Source organism: Mustela lutreola, chromosome 5 (genome assembly GCF_030435805.1).
Source record: "Mustela lutreola isolate mMusLut2 chromosome 5, mMusLut2.pri, whole genome shotgun sequence".
Classification (NCBI taxonomy): Eukaryota; Metazoa; Chordata; class Mammalia; order Carnivora; family Mustelidae; genus Mustela; species Mustela lutreola.
In genome coordinates, this window is record NC_081294.1 from 102,391,575 (window position 1) to 102,417,691 (window position 26,117).

General features: G+C 36.2%; 1 protein-coding gene across 1 annotated transcript in view; it reads right to left on the bottom strand.

Annotated features, from left to right (window-relative positions):
* The window catches only part of ANKRD31 (ankyrin repeat domain 31), a 151,440-nt gene that overhangs the window by 43,884 nt on the left and 81,439 nt on the right, over positions 1-26,117 (bottom strand). Inside the window, 6 exon segments of the mRNA XM_059173363.1 lie at positions 4,113-4,228; positions 6,073-6,235; positions 18,437-18,579; positions 20,111-20,248; positions 23,550-23,714; positions 24,402-25,926. Coding sequence (XP_059029346.1) covers positions 4,113-4,228; positions 6,073-6,235; positions 18,437-18,579; positions 20,111-20,248; positions 23,550-23,714; positions 24,402-25,926 — 2,250 coding nt within the window.

A 26,117-nucleotide genomic window follows, 5' to 3' on the forward strand; every position in this document is an offset into this window, starting at 1 on the left:
TTCAACTGTAGTGAGGAAGATAATGAGATAACACAATGCACCCAGAAGGGTTATTATGAGGACAAAATGAGTTAATATAAGGACTCAGAGGAGAGCTTATCATATAATAAGTACTCAGTGAATACCAATGTTAGTATTATTACTCCATCTACATGGGTATAGAGAAGAAAACTGCCTATATGCTGTGATCTGTAGGTGTTATAAGGTAGTAGCAGACTAAAATCATCTCATTTCCTTTGTATCTGGCCATAGAGTCACCCTTCTCCCCAATTTGATTTGAAGTTTCCAACATTCAAAAATAAGTTTACATTTACAAAAGACTAATCCTTAATGACTTTATTTTTTTTTTTTTTTTTTTTTTTTTTTTTTTTTTAGATTTTATTTATTTATTTGACAGAGAGAAATCACAAGTAGATGGAGAGGCAGGCAGAGAGAGAGAGAGGGAAGCAGGCTCCCTGCTGAGCAGAGAGCCCGATGCGGGCCTCGATCCCAGGACCCTGAGATCATGACCCGAGCCGAAGGCAGCGGCTTAACCCACTGAGCCACCCAGGCGCCCTCCTTAATGACTTTAAAGGTTTAATACTTCTTGAGTTTTCCTCCTACTCTAAAGTTGTTTTTTCTTTTTTTTAATTGAGGTATAGTTGATACATAATATTACATTAGTTTCAGGTGTACAACAATAATTTGACAAGTTTATATGTTAAATACTATGCTCACCACAAGTATGGTTACTATCTGTCACAACACTATTACAATATCACTGACTATATTACCTATGCTGTACCTTTTACCCCTGCGACTTACTCATTTCATAACTGAAAACCTACCTCCACTCTCCTCACCCATTTTACCCATTTCCCATCCAAATTTGGTTTTCTTTAGACTCCTGTGTCTCCATTATATTTTTTCTGAAGTTTGGCATGTGAAATGATGTATTACTCCTGAAGCAAACACCCATACAGTTAATAAAAACAGGCAGTATTTGCAAAATGTTCTAATCTTTACATGAAAATATTCCTTAAAGATACTTAAAATCAATATGGTGTGCTGAGCTGACACAGAAGAACCTCTGCCTACTCCAAACACATGGAACAGTACAAAAATACAGTAAACTTTAAATATACACACATGCAGCTAAGAATGGAAAATGACTGAAAAATTCCCTGGTGTCGGAAATGAAACTAGTGGTGACCCATCAGAGATCTGGAACAAGTATAGGTATTAGTGGCTGGGTTTTTAATGCTCACAAAGGAAAAAGAGGCACAGAATCCCCACATAAAACTAGTGACCTTTATGTGAACTAAAGGTTAGAAAAACTCCACTTGCCACCACCCAAGGCTTTGGGTAGAATACTAGAGACTCAAGCTTATACCACACATGTATGTAAGAACTAAATTTATATAATCTATGTGGTTCAGGAACCCAAACTGAGAAATTAACACAAAAACTTGCACGAAATTGATCAACTTCTAGGGCTTCAGCAGATGCAAATGTTTAGCACAAAGGTTAGGCACACCAAAATTCCCACAGTACTCAGTCCTCATGGAAATGAGATTACAATAAAAAATTAAAAACCGGGGCACCTGGGTGGCTCAGAGGGTTAAAGCCTCTGCCTTCGAGGGCTCAGGTCATGATCTCAGGGTCCTGGGATCGAGCCCCACATCGGGCTCTCTGCTCCGCAGGGAGCCTGCTTCCTCTCTTCTCTCTCTCTGCCTACTTGTGATTTCTCTCTCTCTGTCAAATAAATAAAACCTTTTTAAAAAAAATTAAAAACCACATAGAGAATCATGTTATCATGAGAAAGAATTGGGAAGGGACTCCCAAATTCCTTTTAAAAAATGTTTGGATTTTTAAAAATGCTATCAATATTTTAAGAACACAAAAGTCTTTTTAAAATTTTTTTCTTCTTTTAAAACAAGAAATTTGAATAGCAAACAGAATTTCTAGAAATAAAAAACAGTTATTTAAATTAAAGCTTGACGTAATGGTTAAATAGATTAGAAATATTTAAAGGAGAGAAAACGAACTACAAGAGAGGTCAAAGGATATCACACAGAATATTCTGTGGAAAGTTAGATGGAAAATACGAAGAGGATATTATAAGACATGGATACTGGTCTAAAAGACATCTGAATAGAGGTTATAAAACAGAAAAATACTGAGAATGGAGTAGGGGCAATTTTCAAAGGTATAATAAGGACTAAAAGTTCCTGAAATACAAATAAGAAATGTGCCTTCCATATTGCATGGAGCACTGGGTGTGGTGCATACATAAACAATGAATTCTGGAACACTGAAAAGAAATCAAAAAAATAAATTGAAAAAAAAAAAAAGAAATGTGCCTTCAGATTAAAGGAACATTTCTAGGCCTGAGTATAAATTAAGAATGTTCCAGGGGTGCCTGGGTGGCTCAGTGGGTTAAAGCCTCTGCCTTCGGCTCTGGTCGTGACCTCAGGCTCCTGGGACCGAGCCCTGCATCCGGCTCTCTGTTTGGCAGGGAGCCTGCTTTCTCCCTCTCCTTTGCCTGCCTCTCTACCTACTTGTGATCTCTCTCTGTCAAATAAATAAATAAAATCTTTAAAAAAAAAAAAAAGAAAAGAATGTCCCACATTTAGACACAACAGTAAAAATGGAGAACATAAAATCTGTAAGATTAAAGGACAGATTATCTACAAGGGAATGATAGACTGATGGATGACTTTCTGTCCATGACAACAGATACCAAGAAACAATGTAAAACATTTTCAAAGTGCTGAGGCAAATGCAATTTAGTTTGAATACTACTTAAGATAAAATATTTAAGCTATAAACTTGTTGATTAATAGTTTAGATTCAATGAATGACAATGTCCTTTTTAAGAAATTTTATTTATTTATTTGACAGAGAAAGAGAAAGAGAGGGATCACAAGTAGGCAGAGAGGCAGGCAGAGAGAGAGGGGGAAGCAGGCTCCCTGCTGAGCAGAGAGCCTGATGTGGGGCTCGATATCAGGACCCTGAAATCAGACCCGAGCTGAAGGCAGAGGCTTAACCCACTGAGCCATCCAGGTACCCCTCACAATGTCTTCTTTACAATGGTTAACAGAAAGCATGTAAGAGAAGTCTAATCAACATACATAGTCTTTTTTTTTTTTTTTTTAAGATTTTATTTATTTAACAGAGAGGGAGAGAGCACAAGCAGGGTGCACCAGGCAGAGGGAAGCAGGCTCCCTGCTGAGCGTGGAGCCTGATGTAAGGCTCAATCCCAGGACTCTGCGATCATGACCTGACCCAAAGGCAGATGCTTACCTGACTAAGCCATCCAGGTGCCCCTCAATATACATAGTCTTATTTAAAATAATATTTCATTGAGGATGCTATTTTCTCAAGAAGTTAGTTTCTAGTAATCTCTACATTTTTATCAAGTTACACGTATTTATCTTAACAAGTAATATTTTTTATTGAGCAACTACTGTTATTTTTGTATACACACACTTTAATACAAGGAGTTTCACATACAGCAAACAGTATCATTATAACCCACATGAGATTCCAGGTTGGCTAACCCCAGCTGCCTTTCTCTCCTCTGCCTGGGTTCCAGGGTCTTTTCAACCTACTACGCGTCTTAGACTTTTTGTGGGAATGGGTGGGTGAAGATACACTGTGATAGTGGGAAAAGAAGTAAAGAACACAACCTAATTGTAAAGAATAGCAACAAATCCATAATTCTGTATTCAAAGCAGATAAGTGAGTTAACTATACAACATATTTTCTTGGCTCATTAGCCATATTATTTTCTTGTGCAAAAATTACTTTCAGGGTGCCTGGGTGGCTCAGTCATTAAGCATCTGCCTTCGGCTCAGTTCATGATCCCAGGGCCCTAGTGAGTTCTGTATTGGGCTCCCTGCTCTGTGGGAAGCCTGCTTCTCCATCTCCCTCTGCCTGTGCTTGTGTTCCCTCTCTCGCTGCTCTCTCTCTCTCTGTCAAATAAATAAATAAAATCTTAAAAAATATATATTTTCAACCTGTGTGTTCTTAAAATGTAAAGAGTATTGCCAACAGCCACTGGCTGGCTGGCTGGCCCAAAGAATGACATATTCCAAGCTGAAAAATGAAAGGATTTCAATTTTACTCACCACAGGATGGTTTTCTCTTGTTTTTTCTCTGTGTGAAAGAGAAGGTGGGTCAACAGTTTTGCAGTCATCACGAAAACACCGTTTAAGTCTTTTTGGTCGGACAGCAGGAATTTTGACTTTAAAAATTAAAATTAGAAAATACAATAATGTGAAAAATTTAGCATCATTTTATCAAGTTTAATGGTGACAGAAATAGAATTAAATCTACAATTACATAATAATGTTGATCAGCATCTCATTCTTTATTATTATTTTTAAATACTTTATTTATTTGACAGACAGAGATGACAAGTAGGCAGAGTGGCAGGCAGAGAAAGAGGGGGAAGCAGGCTCCCTGCAGAGCAGAGAGCCCAATGCAGGGCTCGATCCCAGGACCCTGGGATCAAGACCTGAGCCAAAGGCAGAGGCTTTAACCCACTGAGCCATCCAGGCACCCCATTATTTATTATTATTATCAGTTGAGTGATTACAGCTAACATTTACTGAATGCTGATCACACACTGGATGGCAAACTCTTTTCCTGAACCATCTTATTTAATCTTCATATGAACCCTGTAAGATAGGTAGCTTATTCTATCCATTTTACAGAAGAGGAGAATGAAGCTTAGAGGGATTCAGGAAGTTTCCTTAATGTTACACAGCTTTTACTGAAAACAGATCTGATTCCCAAATCCATGCTATTAATCAACTGTGTCTATGATTCACTGTCTTGGATCTTTTTCCCATTCTGAATTCCCTTTCTTCATATAACTACTGTACCCTACATCCCTCATCCTTTTAGGGTACCTGATCAAGGAAATGCCTACATTAGAAACAACAGACAAGTGTGAATAGATACAGCACTTCATAACACAGTATCCGATAATTTCAAATATGGCTACAGAGAGGAAAAGAGACATGGCTGGAGCTCTATATGGTAGCAGGCAATGAAAAGATGAACCTTGTATCAGTCTTGACCTTGACCTACACAAAATCTATCACACTAGTAAAATATGAGACAGTGATTATCTTTGGGTCTGACCAATCACATCAGTAACATGATTCCTCTCTTGAAAATCAACAACTGGTAAAGATAATGGTAGTCTGGGAAAAGAGGGTATGACAGGGGTTCTCTCTTTCCAGTTACTCTGCCTCAAAGAGAGAAAGGGCAGATATGTTCCTGGGTTTCTCAAATAAGTCAAGGCTCAAGCAGGACAGAAAAGGAATAAAAAATCACTCTTCTCAATACTTAATAAACTGCATTTAACTGTTTGTTTTCTGGTTGATCTCCCCACAAGACTATAAGTTCCTCATAGGCAAGTACTTAATTTGCTTGGCATGTACTTAACAAATACGTATTTTCAAATTAGTGTTCACTACATGCATATTTCTTACAGATAATACATTATATCATTTAAATGCAAACTATTTCTTAAAAATGGTTCATAAAATTTTGCTTCACTGTAAATTCCCTTAAATATTTTTTATACTATATTCACACATACACACATGTGTATTTGCTTAACAAATTCACACTCTAGCATTAGGACATTAGAGTAGTGAAAAGTTGGCATCAGTCCCTTTCACATGACTCACTACAAATTTTGAAGGAACGGAATCTTAGTTGCAAAGACTTTAGTATAATGCCAACCGTTTCCAAACCCCTACCAGTAAGTCAATATGTATGGCTTCAGTTACATCTCTAACTCAGATCCAACGTTAGAGATTAATGATTGTTTAACGAATAATATGGATTCCATTTCAACATGTAATGCCAATCCCACAGGATCCTATGGTATATAAATTAAAACAATTTGGAAATGCTAATTTCTAAAAATAAATAATTTTTAAATGCCTTTCAAAAGTTTAATAAACATACAAAACATCTACGCCAGTTATGAAACAACTTACACTAGAAGTCTGAAGATTTTTCTAAGCAGAGGTATATACTTGTCTAAAATAGCAATACTGACATACATACCAGTGGCTATAACATTACTTTCATCGCAATTATCAGTCTCAATTGCACCGTAAGATTTCAGCAGCTCTTTCATTTTTTCATCATCTGCTTCATCCAAAGCAGTCTTCTGCTTTTGATTCCTTTGATTTGGGTTTGCTCCATGTTGTAATAGAATCTCAGCTGCCTAGAAGATATTTTTTCAAAGTTATTTCTTTTTTTTTTTTTTTTTTTGACAGAAATCACAAGTAGGCAGAGAGACAGGCAGAGAGAGAGAGAGAGAGAGAGAGAGAGAGAGCAGGCTCCTTGCCGAACAGAGAGCCCGATGCGGGGCTTGATCCCAGAACTCTGGGATCACGACCTGAGCCGAAGGCAGAGGCTTTAACCCGCTGAGCCACCCAGGCGCCCCTTTCAAAGTTATTTCTATAGACATAGAAGATCAGTAATTTCTGCTTTCATTACGCTACCACTATTAAAAGTTATCAAAGTATTAAAAGTTATCAAAAGAAGTTTCAAACTCTGGCCAAGAAAATTTTTTTATTAAAATTTGATATGAAAGCTGTAAACTGCTCCGTGGATTTGGCCCAATCTCTCCCCTCCCCCTCCCGGAAGATGAAAACATAATGACAAGAAAATACCAGATATGCTGCCTTCATTGCAATAAAGAAGTAAACATAGGCAGAATGACATGCAATACTGACTCTAACAGAGTCCTTTGTCTCTTCCTCCAAACTGCATTACTGTATTTTAGGTATGTTACTTGTTCAAGAAGTTTAATGAGCTAGGTCGAAAAATCCAATACCCTTCTAATAATGTTTGTGCAAATCTGTCATGTGTCCTAAATAAGTGACTTATATGAAAGGATGCAAAAGGAAACAGAAATAATCTACTCCCACCCCATCACCTTACAGAAGAGGAAACTGAGGTCATAGAGGTTGTGACATTAACTGGGGAGCAGTTTCTAATACAAATAAGGTTTCTCTGAGTAACTCAAAGCTGTTGTATATTAGAAGTTTATAAATGAAAAAAAAAAAGAAGTTTATAAATGATCGAAGTTAAAGATGTTATTAATTAACTTATGGTATAAGTCAACTAGTGGAAAAAAAGCCAATGATTCCATCTAGGTAAGGCAAGCAAGTAATTCAAATAACTGAAAAACCTGATTAGGAAAAGATGGTCAGGATTTTGTTTAAAATAGAGATATGCTTGGGGTGCCTGGGTGGCTCAGTGGGTTAAGCTCTGCCTTCGGCTCAGGTCATGATCTCAGGATCCTGGGATCGAGCCCCGCATCAGGCTCTCTGCTCAGCAGGGAGCCTGCTTCCCCCCATCTCTCTCTGCCTGCCTCTCTCCCTACTTGTGATCTCTGTCAAATAAATAAAATCTTTAAAAAAAAAATAGAGATATGGTCTGAGTTAGTGATTTATCTCTTTCTCCTTATGTCCAGGTATGGAGAAGCAGAGAATTTAGGAGCATATGGGCAAGTGAAGATGATAAGGATAGCCCCTCATTTGTTCCATCAGCCCGGAGTCAGCACAGCATAAAAAAAAAACCAAAAAAACAAAAAAACACGCTTGTTTTTTTTTTTTAAGATTTTATTTATTTATTTGTAAGAGAGAGAGAGAGTGAGAGTGAGCACAGGCAGACAGAGTGGAAGGCAGAGTCAGAGGGAGAAGCAGGCTCCCTGCGGAGCAAGTAGCCCAATGTGGGACTTGATCCCAGGACGCTGGGATCATGACCTGAGCCGAAGGCAGCTGCTTAACCAACTGAGCCACCCAGGCGTCCCAACACACTTGTTTTAAAGTCAAGTATACAAAACTCACTCCCCTAACCTATTAGCTACATCCTTGGGCAAGTTATTTACCATTTAAACCTCATTTTTATCATCTATGAGAACTAAATGTGAGCCCTTGTCAAATACCTTGTACATAGTAAATTCTTAATGAAAGTAGTCCCCTAAACCCTTTTTTTCTTTAGAAGAGTGAAAAGACCAACTGAGGTAATTAGAGACAGTAGATAATAAATAGCATATGAAAAAAAGTCTCCTGCAAAGATAACTGATGAAAACTTAGTGAAGTCTGAGTAAAGGTATTTTGTTTTGCTTTTAAAAGATGGAGTGAGCACTACCTCAATCCAGTGGTTTGTTTCTAAGCCTGAGTGATCAGTAAAGTCACCCATGGAATTATTTAAAAATATAGATTCCTTACACCCTCTTTCCACTGCTCTATATGGAGTCAGGAGAAAGCTGGGTTTTTGTTTGTTTGTTTGTTTGTTTAACAAGGGAAGCTTTTCTCGACTTAAAAATCACGTTATATTACTAATGATTATTCTGCATGTTAAGATGAGGTCTTCCTCTAATGTATTAACATGGATTCATTCAACTTTTGTTTTGGAAGACACAGAACTCAGCAAAGAGGGAATGGGACCCTGAACAGCTTTGTTTCCATAACACTCATTAGTAGGAAAAAGCCAAAAAAGCCTAAGAGAACAGCAAATGGGCCATAAGGCACTAAACAGAAAAGGCTAAAGCTATAGTTAGGAGAGTTCCAGGTCATACAATGGGGTAGACCTGAGGAACAAAGAACTTGACAAAAATAAGGTGAACAAGAAGTAGGCCCCTTGTCTGACTTTTCTTTCTTCTTTTTAAAGTCAGCTTTTCTGGAGTAATCACTACTATAACCATGGCTTAGAAACATTCCACAATTAAAAAAAAAAAATTCATTATGCCTTGCTTAACAGTCAATCCCTCCCCACCTCTCTTTGGCCCTTGGCACTCAGTAATCTGCTGCAACCACTATAATATTTGCCTTTTGTCTAATTTCATATGAATGGAATCATAAAGGATAAAGTCTTCTTATATGTCTTCTTTAAATTAGCATAATGTTTTTGAGATTCATCCATACTGCTGTGTGTATCAACAGTTTGATCTGGCTACCTGCTAGCTGATAATGAGAACAGTGTAATAACAGTGACTAGAATTTATATCTACTCTTCCATGCATGTAGAGAACAAGAACGCTTGTAATAAAGGTATTTCTAGGGTCGCCTAGGTGGCTTATTTGGTTGAGCATCTATCTGACTCTTGATTTCAGTTCAGGTCATGATCTCAGGGTCATGGGATTGAGCCCTGCATCGACCTCTGTGCTCAATGTGGAGTCTGCATGTTCCTCTCCCTCTGTTCCCTGGCCACCCACCCCCAAACAAATAAATAAATAAATAAAATCTTAAAAATCTGAGAATGCTACTTGCAAGGTATGATGAGAACATTATTGATATGCATTTGTTTATACATTCATCAATTCGTAGACATTTGGGTTGTTTTTACTTTTTGGCTATTTGGAAAAGAGTGCTCTAAATAATCACATACAAATTTTTTTGTGATTATGTTTTTAATTCTCTTGGCTAAATACCTAAGAGTAGAATTTGCTCCATCATATGGCAACTCTATGTTTAACTTTGAAGGAACGGCCAGAGTGTTTTCTATAGCAGCAGTACCATTTTACGTTACTGCCAGCAATGTATGACAGTTTCAGCTTTATCACATCTTTGCCAACATCACTTTTATTTTTGAAAAATTTTTTTGCTGGGTATACAATTCTAGATCGACAAGTTTACTTCTCTTTGCAATATTTTGTAAAAATGTTGCTCCTTTGTCCAATGGCTTGCAATTTTTCCCCATTATTTATTAACATATAATGTATTATTTACCCCAGGGGTACAAGTCTATGAATCATCAGGCTTACACATTTCACAGCACTCACTATAGCACATATCCTCCTCAATGTCCATAACCCAGCCACCCTCTCTCTACCCTCCCACCCCCCAACAACCTTCAGTTTGTTTCATGAGATTTAGACTCTCTTATGGTTTGTCTCCCTCTTGATCCCATCTGGTTTCATTTTTCCTTCCTTACCCCCTATAACCCCCCACCCCGCCTCTCGAATTCCTCATATCAGAGAGATCATATGATAATTGTCTTTCTCTGACTGACTTACTTCACTCAGCATAATACCCTCTAGTTCCATCCATGTCATTGCAAATGGCAAGATTTCTTTTGATGGCTACATAGTATTCCATTGTATATATATACCACTCTTCTTTATCCATTCATCTGTTGATTGGACATCTAGGTTTTTTCCATAGTTTGGCTATTGTGGACATTGCTGCTATAAACATTCAGGTGCATGTGCCCCTTCGGATCCCTACATTTGTGTCTTTAGAGTAAATATCCAGTATTGCAATTGCTGGGTTGTAGGGAAGCTCTATTTTAAACTTTTTGAGGAACCTCCATACTGTTATCCAGAGTGGCTGCACAAGCTTGCATTCCCACCAGCAGTGTAGGAGCATTCCCCTTTCTCCGCATCCTCGCCAGCATCTGTCATTTCCTGACTTGTTAATTTTAGCCATTCTGACTGGTGTGAAGTGGTATCTCATTGTGGTTTTGATTTTTATTTCCCTGATGCAGAGTGATGTGGAGCACTTTTTCATGTGTCTGTTGGCCATTTGGATGTCTTTGCAGAAATGTCTGTTCATGTCTTCTGCCCATTTCTTGATTGGATTATTTGCTCTTTGGGTGTTGAGTTTGGTAAGTTCTTTATAGGTTTTGGATACTAGCCCTTTATCTGATATGTGCTTTGCAAATATCTTCTCCCATTCTGTTGCCTATCTTTTCGTTTTGTTGACTATTTCCTTTGCTGTGCAAAAGCTTTTGATCTTGATGAATTCCCAATAGGTCATTTTTGCCCTTGTTCCCTTGCCTTTGATGATGTTTCTAGAAAGAAGCTGCTGCGGCTGAGGTCAAAGAGGTTGATGCCTGTGCTCTCCTCAAGGATTTTGATGGATTCCTGTCTCACTTTGAAGTCTTTCATCCATTTTGAGCCCATTTTTGTGTGTGGTGTAAGGAAATAGTCCAGTTTCATTCTTCTGCATGTGGCTGTCCAATTGTCCCAACACCATTTGTTGAAGAGACTGTCTTTTTTCCATTGGACATTCTTTCCTGCTTTGTTGAAGATTAGTTGACCACAGAGTTGAAGGTCTATTTCTGGGCTCTCTATTCTGTTCCATTGATCTATATGTGTTTTTGTGCCAGTACCATACTATCTTGATGAGGACAACTTTGTAATAGAGCTTGAAGTCTGGAATTGTGATGCCACCAACTTTGGCTTTCTTTTTCAACATTCCTTTGGCGATTTGGGGTCTTTTATGGTTCCATACAAATTTTAGGATTATTTGTTCATTTCTTTGAAAAAAAAAAAAAAGGATGGTATTTTGATAGGAATTGTATTTTAGACTGCTTTAGTTAGCACAGACATTTTCACAACATTTATTCTTCCAATCCAAGAGCATGGAATGTTTTTCCATTTCTTTGTGTCTTCCTCAATTTCTTTCCTGAGTACTTTATAGTTTTCTGAGTACAGATTCTTTGCCTCTTTGGTTAGGTTTATTCCTAGGTATCTTATGGTTTTGGGTGCAGTTTGCAATGGGATCGAATCCTTAATTTCTCTTTCTTCTGTCTTGGTGTTGTTGTATAGAAATGCAACTGATTTCTGTGCATTGATTTTAGGCTTGCAAAATTTTTGATGAGAAGCTGCCTGCCGTTCTTTTATTTGTTCCTGTATACAATTACATTTCAAAACTTTGTTTCAAAGATTTTCCCTACATAAATCAAAACCACAATGTGAAACCACCTCACACCAGTCAGAATGGCTAAAATTAACAAGTCAGGAAACAACAAATGTTGGTGACGATGTGGAGAAAGGGGAGTTCTCTTCCACTGTTGGTGGGAATGCAAGCTGGTGCAGCCACTCTGGAAAACAGTATGGACATTCCTCAAGATGTTAAAAATAGAGCTACCTTATGACCCTGTAATTGTACTAGCAAGTATTTACCCAAAAGATACAAATTTAGTGATCCAAATAGGCACCTGCACCCCAATATTCACAGAAGCAATGTCCACAATAGTCAAACTGGGGAAAGAGCTGAGATCTCCATCATCAGATGAATGAATAAGGATATGGCATATATACACAATGGAATACTATGCAGCCATCAGAAAGGATGAATACTTACCATTTACATTGACATGGATGGAACTGGAGGGTATTATGCTGAGCAAAATAAGTCAATCAGGGTAAGATAATTAGCAAATGGTTTCAGTGGTTTCACACATATGTGGAATATAAAAAACAGCACAGAGGACCACAGGGGAAGGGATAGAAAACTGAATGGGAAATCATCAGAGAGGGAGAAAAGCTATAAGAGACTCAATCATAGGAAACAAACTGAGGGTTGCTGGAGGGGAGGTGGTTAGGGGAAGGGGTAACTGGGTGATGGGCATTAAGGAGTGTGTGTGATATAACAGCACTGGGTGTTATACACAACTGATAAATTATTGAATACTACATCTGAAACGAATGGTGTACATTTTGTGTACTTTGTTAGCTAGTTGAATCTAAATTAAAAAAATAGTGGCATGTACATTTTAACAATGTTAATTCTTCCAGTTCTTGAGCATGGTATATCTTTCATTATGTATCTTTATTTTCATTGCAATGATCATTTATTAATGCTTAGAAGTATATTTTTCTTTTAGGACACATAATGACTTGATTGGTGGCATCAGTTAAATTATCTCCCTTTATTGTACTATTTTATTATACTATGTTGATAGTGATGTTTTAATTTATTTTATGAGAATATAAATAAATAAATATTTCCCCCTTTTTTACTGATTCTCAGCAATTTGGTTATGGTACGTGTTGCTGCAGTTTTCTTTATTTTTCTTTTACCAGAGGGCTGGTGAGATTTTTGGTTCTGTGGGTTCACTGCTTCCATCAAAATTGGTTAATTTTGGTTTTTATTCTCCAAATTTTTTTCTATCCCTCCTTTTTGGGGATTAAGCCTGCATGTATATTACATAATTTGAGATTACCCTACAGATATTGAGGGTTTCTTATTTTGTCTTTGTTTATTTTCTCACTTTTTTTCTTTATTTTGGATAATTTCTAATGCTTTATCTTCAAATCCACTTTTTTTGTTTTCTTCTCCTGCTTATGGATAATATTTTGTACTTTTTTATTTAAAAAATTGTGGACTGGTTGATAGACACTGTGATTTTTATATTGCTTAGTGCTGAATTTCATTATGTTCCTCAGATGTTGTTGGGCTTTGTTCTGGGACATGTTTCGGTTACTGGAATTCATATGATCTTTTTGTTATTTTCTTTAAAATTTTAAGGTTAGTCCAGAGAACCTTTTTGTACCAATTTAACTCAACTATGCAAGAAATACCCTCTACTTGATGCTTCCAGTTTTAAGAGTTCCTGCCATTTTGGCTGGTGGAAACAAACTACTCAGCCCTCTACAAACTCCAGCAATGGTTCTGCTCATCCTTCCCATTGGCTCTTTGCCTAATCTTACATAGTTTTCTTGAATGTATTTGTCTATCTGTCAAAGAAACAAGAGGATTTTCCTTCAAATTTCTAGAAAGTTCTCTTTATGCAGATCCTTTCTCTCTGGTATTTTGCCCCATAAATTCTACCTGTTGGAGGTAGACTCCAAATTCTGTCTTCTGAACTTGAGGCCACAGGGCTGTTTGTTTTCTCTCTCTCTGCGCTTGTCTGGAAACTCCCTCTAGTCCATATGATAAGGCAACCACAAGATTTATTTCATTTGCTTCCCTTCCTTAGGGACTACTGCCCTGTGCTGCATTTTGCACAACTGGTTCAAAACTGCTATGTTACGTATTTTGTTCACCTTTCAAGTTGTTAAGATGGGAGGGTATATCTTGTCCTTTCTATTCTTTCTTGTGTAAAAGTGGATGTCCATCCCTGCCTACTTTTAATCTTTTGTCCTATCTTTTCCTCTCACTCTCCTTTTCCTTATCTTTTAATCCTCTTCGTTTTATAAAATACATGACCATTTTGGAAAATAACTTAAAACAGAAATTAAGATTTAAAAAGATGAGTTGGAAAAATAGGTGATTGAATAAATTTCCATGCAGTAATGCAAGAGTAAAAAAAAAATCTAAGAATTAAATTTATAGGCTATGATAGAATTGACATTGATTAGATCTATGATACCATGTATTTACCTTTCCTGCTATCTTTTTTTTTTTTTTAAGATTTTATTTATTTATTTGGCAGAGATCACAAGTAGGGAGAGAGGCAAGCAGAGAGAGAGAGAAGGAAGCAGTTTCCCCAGGGAACAGAGAGCCTGATGTGGGGCTCAATCCCATGACGCTGGGATCATGACCCGAACTGAAGGCAGAGGCTTTCACCCACTGAGCTACCCACGCTCCTCTCTCCTGCTGTCTTTTTAATCTTTCTAGTTCATCTATCAATATTCTATCTCAAGATAAACAAAAACAAAAGGGAGGAAATTAGAAATAAAATGAGCCAATGATAGAAGAACTCTCACATGGAAGAAGAATTAATGAAGATATAAGGAAGGATGTTGGCAATATATCAGTGTCAAAGGAATGAAAATATCCTTAAACATACTACCTCCTTCTTTTCAAATAAAACATTTCTCCTTAAAATAAAGGCAATATTGATGTGAGAGTCTACTCTAAATGCAAACTTCGTCTATACTGACACTTATGTGAAGAGACTTAAGTGATCCTTTAGATTATGCAATAACAAACTCTGCCCATGGGCCAAATCCAGTCAGTTGCCTGATTTTATAAATAAAGTTTTATTGGAGCATAGCCATACTTACTCATTTACACATTGTCTATGACTGCTTTCTCAATACAATAGTTGAGTAGCTACAGCAGAGACTGCGTGGCCCAGAAAAACCAAACTGTTTATTATCTAGCTCTTTACAAGAAGTATTTAGCAAGCCCTGCTCTAGACCAGGGCTGTCCAACAAAATTTTCTGTGACAATGGAAGCACTCTAATCTACATTTCCAATGTGATAGCCACTTCCAATATGGTATGATACATGTAGCTATTGAGTACTTCAAATATGGCTAATGCAACTGAAGAATTGATTTTTTAATTTAATTAATTTAAAATAATTTAAATTAAAATAGCCACATGTGGCTAATGGCTACAGTACAGGACAGCATAGCTCTAAATCACATTCCTTTTCCAGGGGTAAAGATATTTATAATCTTTCTCAAGCAGCAGAACTAGGCCTAGAACTTGGGCTTTCTAATACCTCATCCAGTGTTTTATCCACTAAACCAAGCTCCCCTCTCCCATCTTCTGTGGTTAAGTTTAGCTCTTGACATTTATTTTTACAGAAGGTCCTTTGTATCTGAGTAATCATTTTCTCTGTCCCTTCAAGTTAACAAATTTCTTTTTCCTTTTTTTAAAAATTTTAAAAGATTTTTATTTATTTATTTGACAGACAGAGATCACAAGTAGGCAGAGAAGCAGGCAGAGGGTGGTTGGGGGTGTGGGAAGCAGACCCCCTGCTGAGCAGAGAGCCTGATGTGGGGCTTGATCCCAGGACCCTGAGACCATGACCTGAGCCAAAGGCAGAGGCTTTAACCCACTGAGCCACCCAGGCATCCCAAGTTACCAAATTGTTATAAAGGAAGCTAGAGTCTTCAAAACAGGAAAATTCTCACTCATGGAAACCATTTATAAAATGTTACCCAAACAACCTCTCTCCTTACTAACATAGAATCTTTCCTATCCATCAAGTCAACAGCTTTGTTGTTCAGTTTATTACTCGTCAATTATGTTGTAAGCAGCTAACAATAAAATGTAAATACACTACAAATTGATTACAAAGTCCCAAGGTACAAATATAAAATTTCCTGAAGTCAAACATTAAAATAATGTTGGAGAAATACTTGAAGCACCTGTGAAGCCATGATGAATGAGAAACTGACAGGTAAAACTGTTAACCTAAAAAAATAAATATCATAAGAATTTGAATATAAAAGGACTGATAGAAGACCTAGTAAAAACTTGTTATACCTCTGAAAATGTTTGCAAAAAGAACTTCCTTGAGGTAGGGGTATAGAAAAATCAAGTATGAGATGAAGTATATCCTATGTACTGTCACATAATTTTGCCAGAAAAATTAGGCCATGAAAGCAAACTTTATTCACTCTTTTCCTGTTTTAGAAATTAGCATATGTAGCAATTAGAACCTAAATAAAATACTGCTTAGAAAAGAGTTAACACAGCAGGCCTGAGACTGCAATCTAGAGAGGTTGCTTGCAAGGCTGGCCTTTAGCTGACATCAATGAACCTGACTGGTAAACAGTACCATACATTGGTAGAAAACTTTCCCTATTGATAATGGTAACTTTCTTTGCTTAAACATTCTACACAGCCAATGTGGTTTGTGCTCTTAGGAGTCTGGAATCTTGGTATGTGCTAGGCAGAGAGTGCTTACATGACCAGTCCCAATATAAATCTTTGAAACTGAGTTTCTAATGAGCTTCCTTGGAGGGGAAACACAGAAATGACATTTTTGTTGCTGGGGGAAAGGTAAGCTGTGAGTGACCTCCCATGAGGAAGAGAGCATAATAAAGCCTTCACTAAATACCCTCAGACTCCACCTGTGTTTTTTCCTAATGAGTCAGCAGCATATCCTTCCTATATTGTTGTAACAAATCTTAGCCATGAGGGGTGCTTGGGTGGCTCATTTGGTTAAGCCTCTGCCTTTGGCTCAGGACATGATCTCAGGGTCCCTGGATAGAGCCCTGCTTGGGCTCCTGCTCAGCAGGGAGCCTGCTTCTCCCTCTCCCTCTGCCTCTACACTTAGGCTCTCTCAAATAAATAAAATCTAAAAAAAAAAACAAAACAAAACAGAAAAACAAAAAGAAAGAAAAAAGAATCTTAGCTATGAGCATAACTGTATGCTGAGTTCTGTAAGTCCTTCCATTCAATTCCCAAATTTACGGGTGGTATTATGGACCTCCTTATTTTCTTTGTTTTATATTGCATTTTTCAGGATAATTTCTAAAAATGTGATTTACCTACTATAGAGTTTTGGCCCTTATTTAAGTGGTTTCACTCTAAGTGGCCTTTTCCCTGTACACATAATCAGTAAGCTAATTAATGACTCTTCCTGTTTGCCTCCCATTTTATGATCAGACCTTATCTATTCTTTTTAAATTAAGTATCATAAAGGCCAAAGAGCTTCTTTGGTCAAAAGAAGCCACTCTGGACATTAGTCCACCCATCTGGTATTATTAATATATATATATTTTTAAGTAGACGCCATGCCCAGGATGGAGCCCAAAGTGAAGCTTGAACTCACAAACCTGAGATCAAGACTGAACTGAGATCAAGAGTTAGATGCTTAACCAACTGAGCCACTCAGGTGCCCTTTTCTGATATTACTCTTAATCATTAGTTTAATCTCTTATTGCTGCAAATCATAAATTCAATACTATTCCTTTACATGACTACCTTTAGGCTGAAAACAGTGGGGATATGCTTTCTTTTTTTTTTTTTTTTTAAGATTTTATTTATTTATTTGACAGAGAGAGATCACAAGTAGGCAGAGGCAGGCAGAGAGAGAGGAGGAAGCAGGCTCCCTGCTGAGCAGAGAGCCCGATGCGGAACTCGATCCCAGGACCCTGAGATCATGACCTGAGCCGAAGGCAGCGGCTTAACCCACTGAGCCACCCAGGCGCCCCTATGCTTTCATAAAATTAACAAAAAAATCACCAGGGCCTTAAAAATATCTACAGACAGATATATTGGTGTTAGTGAAAGGTTCAATGTATTTTTTATATGAACTTTGGTTTTATATTGTTGTTATTGGTGTTGGTTTCCTTCACTAGTTTTTCAAAGCCAGTGGTTATTCCTGAAGTCTGCATTGTCTATTGATAAAAGTCTTCTGCTTAGATTTGTCAAAAAGGAGTTTAAAAACATTAATAATTTTAAGGTTTAGTTTTGAAATTCAGTGTTACTGAAATAATTTTCTTTTGTGCAATTTTCTTTTGTGACAGCTGTCTGATTAAGAAAAACGAAGGAGAAAAATATATAACAAACCCACAGGAACATGCATTTTTATCCATTTCTTTGAAACTTAAACCTACGGAGAAATTGAGTTAGGAAAAAAAAATCTGTCAACATATATTATCACTATAATTAGATCTTTTATACACAAGAGCAAATCATTTAATACAATTAAAAATGGAATGTATTAGATTTATAGCCTACATTTACCCTGAGACATTTCATTTTATTCTGAATTACATGAATTTTATGAGGAAAAGACAATGGAAAAACAATTCATTAGTTAATATGATTTTCCAGTCAATAAACAACATCCTATCTTCATTTAAAATTTTAAGTAGGTTTTAAAAATTATTTATTTTAAGGAATTACTTTAGTGTTCAGTTTAAAATACCTTCATTTTCTTCACTCATTTTTCTAAGAAAAAGTAATGGGAAACCAATCTGATGTGCACTGTACCTTTAAATGATTGTTGGCAGCAGCATCATGTAAGGGATCAATCCCATCTAGATTTTCACAATTAACATTAGCACCAGCTTTTAACAACTCTACAATTATATCATTAGATCCCTCACTAGATGCCTCATGAAGTGGTGTCCAACCTAAAAAAGGAAAAAAGAAAAAAAACAGAAGCTGCTGCCTATAAATCAACATTCATGTAATAACGTCATTATTAATTTTATTTGCCTTAATACAATGGATATCTATGTTGATTCAAATGTATATATTAAGTATCAGACAAGAAATAATATTGAAAACCATGGCCTCAAAATGTTTCAATTTTGAAAACCAATCTCATAAAAAATATTTATCAATTCAAGTGCCAAAACAGAAGACTCACAGAACATAAAATATAATGGGACTAGAGTAAATACTAATCATGTCAATTTGTCTCAACTCAGATATTAAAATAGAGTAAGATCAGGTCTGCTTCCCCATTTGTATCTCTGTATTGTCATATATCTCTTTAAAATGACATAATATTCTTGAAATCAATCTTTGAGTTTTTCCCTCTGTTAACTCCTCACACAAGATTATTTTGTGCTTGAGCAAAATGTCAGATCAATTTAAATATGGAGGCTGAAAATAAAAATAAGGAAAGAGAGAAACAACAAATAATTAAAAAGAGAGGAGAAGAGAAGGGATAGGGAAATGGGAAAAAAAAAAAAAACTGGCACTCTCTCCAAAGTGACAGTTTAGTATTAAGATCTCTGAGGAAAAAACCTAAATAAAGCTCTCTGTACTCCTCATTCTGTATACTTCCTCTGAATGCTCCCACATGTATGTTAAAAACTGTTTCAGAGGAGGTTATTTTAGCATTGGGTGAAAACCAAGATAAATTTAACTACTCAACTAAATAATATATTATTATTTTTTAAAATTTATTTATTTATTCTTTTTAATAAACATATAATGTATTTTTATCCCCAGGGGTACAGGTCTGTGAATCGCCAGGTTTACATACTTCACAGCACTCACCAAAGCACATACCCTCCCCAATGTCCATAACCCTACCCCCCTCTCCCAATTCTCCTCCCCCCAGCAACTCTCCGTTTGTTTTGTGAGATTAAGAGTCACTTATGGTGACTCCAATCCCATTTTGTTTCATTTATTCTTCTCCTACCCCCTTAATCCTCCCATGTTGCATCTCCACTTCCTCATATCAGGGAGATCATATGATAGTTGTCTTTCTCCAACTGACTTGTTTCGCTAAGCATGATACCCTCTAGTTCCATCCACATCGTTCTGGAATTGTGATGCCACCAACTTTGGGTTTCTTTTTCAATATTCCTTTGGCTATTTGAGGTCTTTTCTGGTTCCATATAAATTTTAGGATTATTTGTTCCATTTCTTTGAAAAAAATGGATGGTATTTTGACAGGAATTGCATTAAATGTGTAGATTGCTTTAGGTAGCATAGACATTTTCACAATATTTGTTCTTCCAATCCAGGAGCATGGAACTAAATAATACATTATATAATATAATATGATATGATATGATATGATATAATATAATATATTATTAAAAAGTTCAAAGTTAGCAGCCAGCATGAGAACTGGGGTAGGGTGGATGAAATGTATACTTCAGTAATTTCGGTTATAAACACAATTAAAATTTCAAGAATCCAAACCTGCATTATCTTTTAGATTCACATCTGCTCCAGATTCTATTAGAGCCTTCACCAGAGACAAATTTCCTCTTCTGGCAGCCAAATGAAGCCGGCTTTCCCCTCTGGCATTCCTCTTATTGATCCCAACTGTTTTCACTTCTGTAAATTTGCCAAGTAAAGCTGAGGTTTCTTTTCTGTCAAATGCTGATCATTACAAAGGAGCTCAGAAAATACACTGCAACTTCCTCAAAATATCCTAAATAGGGTGCACTACACAAAACATACGTGAATATCATCATTGCTATTACTGTTTAAAAATCTAACTTGTGAAGGAATTGTAGAGCATCTAAGCACATTAGTTTGCATTCATTCTAACAGCTGTTTAATCACTCTATCATAAGCTTGATTACAACAAATAAACTTCCTTCAGCTCTACCCTCATTTTGCCCTCAGTAGTCCTTTAACAATGGAAAAAATTTTTCTTAAAAACAAATTATAATTTTATAAAACTCCTCTTTCTATAACTCTTCTCTAACCCAGTGAGTGTGTTTCTGATCACAAAAGACACCAAAACCCAGAGTATGGCCCAATGGATTATTTTTTCTTTCAAAAAAGCATGCAGTACAACATCATTATCCAAAGATTTTTTTAAAAAATCTTCTCCTTGCACCACAAGTTATAGAGATTTAAGTTGGAGATAAAAAAAAAAAAAAAAATCAAAACCAACCAAACAAAAAAAAAAACCTGACTATGTTTTCCCCTCAATTTCCTCCCCAAACCATGCTAAAATGATAGTAAAAGATTTTTTTTTTAATACCATAAAAAGAAAATAGAAAAGGAAAAAATAGAGGACAAAGACTTCAACAACTTTTTGGCAAATGGAAAATCACTGCTGGAGAAGGGTTAACCAACTTCGTGAAGTGGGGGAAATGCCTGACCCAAATGCCTGCAAAAAGAATTAGAGAGAGAGCCCATCTGAACCCAGCATTTGGGGGCAGGGTGAAAAGCAGTGTGCGTTGAACTGGGCTAGAAACATGGAGATTGACTAAAAGTATATACATAGAAGTTGGGACTAGTTCCTTTCCCTAACCCTGAATGTCTGGCAATCATTCCTCTCACCCAAGGTCCCCATCCCCAAGCCAGATTTATTTTCTGTAGAAACTACATCAGAGAAGCTTGAGAGTGAGACACAAGGAAGGCAAAGTAGAGGATTAGAGTGATGAAATAGAAAAGAATATTCATTAAACCAGTAGTACTCAAATGTAGTCCCAGATTAGCAGTATCAGTATCACCCGGAAAACTTGTTAGAAATGCTAATTCTCCAGCTCACCCCACAAGCCTACTGCAGAGGACAGACTTTAAGGTAACTCCTTATGATCCCCATCTCCTGGTATTTATGGCCTTGTATCATCCATTCCTCTTGAATAATTTGCTTCTAACCAATAGAATGCCTTAATATTGAGGGTATTTCATTTCCTTGATTAGGTTTTAAGAAACTGTAACATCTTCTGTCTTGCTAGCAAAGTTGCTCTACCACCTTTAGCTTGCATGTTTTGAAGAACCAAGAGGACACACTGGAAAAGCTCATGATGGAAGAAACTGAGGATGACCACAAGCTGGCTACAACCCTCAAGGAACTGAGTTCTGACAATAACCACATGAGCTTGAAAATGGATCCTTCCCTGGTTGGGCCTTCAGAAGAGACTCCAGTCCTGGCCAATACCTTGACTGTAGTCTATGAAATAGACCTACCTAAGCCATGTCCAATTCCTGATCTACAGAAACTATAAGATAAAAAATGTGTGTTGTTTTAAACTGCCAAGTTTGTAAATGTGTAATACACTAATAGATAATATACCTAATGATTAGACTTTCTGGGAACAGAGCCCAGCAATCTGTGTTTTAACAAGCTTTCCAGGTGAATCTGATGCAAAATAGGGTTTGAGAACCACTGCATTAAATCTTAAGATGCGCTCCCTATTCTATTTCCTAAAGCCAGGAACTAGGCACCTAGTTTCAGGGCAAGAGATATAAAGTTCAGAGAATTACTCTCTAAAAGATGGATTCTTTGGTTATGTGAATCACAGGGAACACTGACAGCTTCATGTCTGCCACTGACATCTAGAGAAAATCATACTGCTCTTAAATATTTGCACTTAGAAATTCTTTATTTGAAGAATAAAGACATATTATATATATATTTAATGTTATATATAATATATAGAGAATATATTTTAAAATTATGTAATATCCAAAACAGCAGACCTGTAGTTTGCAAGTAGACTTGTAGTTTGGAAACACTCTCCAAAAATTGTTACTTTGAATGGTACAAATCTTCTCACCTAGCTCATGGTGTGTTGTAGCGAAGAATATAGGCACATGAAAAACATTTTGGGGCAAAAATTCAAAAACTGTTCCATTTTCCTGTCATCATAAATTTCTACAGCACATAACTAAAATTTTAAAATAAAATCTGGAAAAAACTGGAAAAGAAACGAACAGAACTCATATTTTCACAAGAAACTTCTTCATAAAGTCCACTGTGGTTAATGCTGAACACTTCTTAATAGCATCATACTTCATTAACAAATTAACAAATATTAATTGATAATATTTAATAACTGGCATCAATATTATTTATTAATAAAGTATAATGCTACTAAGGCATTCTCAGCTTTCAGTTACTTTGTATGTGATTTTTTTTTTTTTTTTAACTTTCTGGAAACTCAAGATCCTTAATTATATCTGCAGAGATTCTTTTTCTATTTAGGTAAAATTCACTCTTTTATATAAGATATCATCACAGGCTCCAGGGATTAAGACATGGACATGTGCTGGAGGGCCACTATTCAACTACAGGAGGGATGTATAAGAAGGGCTTTAGATTACACGAGAGGGGGACACAGAGAATGCCTAATCCTACCTTTTAATAGACAATAGATAAATAAACTTTTCAGTGTTTACTATTTAACCTGAAGTGGCCTGACCTCGCCTACTGTTCACCACAGAACTAGCTCCAAGAACTGTCAAAGGATGGTTAACTTGTCCATACTGCCAAACATACTCAGTTCATTCATCTGACAATAAGAAACCAGTGACCATTCTTTAACTTGCCTTATGGTAAAAGGGCTCAATGGAAGTATCTAATAGATCCGGCATAATTCAGATGCACTGCCCCCATTCAAAATTCTTGCTGTCTCTCTGTTTATCTTACCTCCCCTAACATTTAAAATTAGAAGTCATAGGCAGAAACATGACAAGAATATACTGACAACTAATGGATTCTCATGTGGTACTTTATAATAAAACAATCTAAAAAAAAAAAGCTGAAATAATCTTATAAGTTAGTGAATGAGAAGAACCAACGGTAAATCTGAGAGTTTAGAAAGTTCCTGAAGTACAGTGCACTGCTGGGTGTGATCATGTTAACTTTTACCTATACAGGTATAGGAATACAAACCTTGACTGCAGGTAGCTTTCAAGAAATTTTGCCTTTTTCTGATACTCTGAACTTTTTTGTGTTCTTGGATATTAGATGTGCAAATTTCAGAATCTGTTTTTTCTTTTTTCTCACCATTTCTCATAGTGGTTTCATCTCCATTGATATTATTAGTTAATTCCTCATCTGAAAAACAAACATTTTGCAACCTTAGAGCTGCACTTCTTCTTACTTGTTACATGATTAGAAAAGAGTCTGGCATCAACCTCTTCTAAGTTTCTATTCCTAACTGGACTGATTTTTAATTTTATTTTATTTTATTTTTAAGGGAATGAAACTATTTAAAATGATTTTGGGGGCGCCGTGCTGCCTCAGTTGGTAGAGCGTATGATTCTCCTTCTTCGAGTTGTGAGTTAGAGCCCTGGTGGATATAGAGATTACTTAAAAATAAAATCTTTAAAAATTTTTTTTATATAATAAACAAAGTTTGCTGGATGCAATTCTGATGGGAATATAGTGAATCACTGAAATCAACAGAGTTAACAGTTTCCTGCTATGGAAATGTTAGTTTAACGGATACTAAATAAGTGCCATATTAAAAAGAAAAATATAAAAAATAGATTAAAAAACATAAAACATAAAAATTGATAGAAATACTGCTTATTCTGTCAATATCAATTTAGCAACAATCTCTGAAAATAACAGTTTGATTTTCAAAGTCAACAATATTACTTAACTAACAGTATCCCTAAATTATATAGTCTACATGTCCTCATTCTTGTCAGTTCGGCTAGTTCAGTGGAATTCAGTTAGAAATTTCTATAAAATAAGTAAAAATACAGATGTGTACAAAGCAAGTGATACTACCAATACCTGGTTTATGAGAAATTTCCTTTTCTTCTTTCTGTCTAAGTTGTGAGATATTGGTCAATTCCTTACTGATATTGTCAGTAGAATAAAAAACTGTATCATGTATGGTTTTGCTCTCTGGAAGATCTTGTTTCCTTTTTTCAACTGTAGTTGTTTCTATTACTTGAGAATTAACAACTGTGGATAAAGACCCATTTGAAGAACTTGTTTTCTGGCTTTCATCACTGTAATTCCTTTTAGGGTCTTCTCCTTCATTTACCTTTCCCACAATATGAATATCTGTTTGATCCATTAAAGGAGTTGGTGCTCTAGTGCTAAAATCTTGAGGCCTTTTGAACAGCTTCACATGACTAGTCAACTTTGAAGCTTCCTGTGTTGAAAATGTTCTTGGACAAGCTAGGAAAGTATGCTCAGGACTGCCATGTGAGTGATCAAAAGAAGTTTCACATGCGCATTGTTCATAATTTGCAACATGTTGTTCAGGACCTATTGTATTTTCTGAATCAGAAAGATTAACAGCTTCCTGTTGTAGAAGTAATAGATTGCAGGCTTTCAACTCATTTTCCTGTGAAAAATGGTCTTCAGAAGGGAAAAACTGTTGAAAATCCATTTCTTCTATATTTGTTATAATATTCTCATTATCGTTACAATGGTTTTTGCAACCTGTAGAACATACCACTCTTTTACATGCTACAGTCTTCTCAGAGGTAAAGCAATCATCATCATCATTATTAAAATTTTCCTTTATCAAGGATGCAAAAGAATTTTCCCACTTTTTAAGGCTCTCACCTTTCTGACCTGAGTTATTGTTTTCAGGAGATTTATGAGGGCTAATGCTCTGTTGTTCTAGGTGACAGTTAGGCTGCTGATCTGTAGTAACAAGTAGTAACTTGGTTTCTTTCTGTAAGCCAAGTCCTGAGAAAAGAACAGCTTCCTCTTGGTCAGTGGATTCTAAGAATTTTATTTCTTGATTATCTGATAAATCCAGGCCCTGGGCATGTGTCTCTTTGGGAACTGAACAAGTCTCAATACTGTTACCTAATCCATTTTTCAGGCTTGACAGAGCTGGGCTAAAAAGTTTATGTGACTCTTCTGGAAGGTCATCAAAGGTTTGGAGATCATCGTGCTGACCAGTAACCAATCTGTTTCTTCTTCTGAAAGAAGAAAGAGCTATTGTCTTTCTTGGACTGCATATTTCTTGTTTTGCATCATCCACTTGAGTTCTTTTATGTCGTGTGTTTCTTCTTCCTTTATCAGTAGACACGTTTGTGTTAGGACTTTTGACACTCTGAAGACTCTTCTTTTGGAGTCCCGTAGTAGAGTAGATTTGGTGAAGTGTTAATTGTTTATGCTTAGAGTTAACAAATTTTGTGTCTTTGGAATCTTTTTGGTAAGGTTCATATACATCTTTATTTATAAATAAACCCTCTTTGCTTCCTTCATTAACTTTTACAAGTTCTGACTTCTGTCTGTTGGAATTTTCATCACAAACAAACCCAGTGAGATTTTTAGAACTGAATTTTGGTTTCTAAAGAAAAAAACATAAAGTTAGCTTTAATTTTCAGCTGTAGTTCTATATTCAATTAATTCAGGATTGCTGATTAATCAAACCATTACTTCATTCAATTATATGATTTGATCTAACCACAGGGCCTGATGGGATATGTACAACTGATATTTTAAAGAAGACAACTAACAGAAAAAGACAAATGTAGTAGA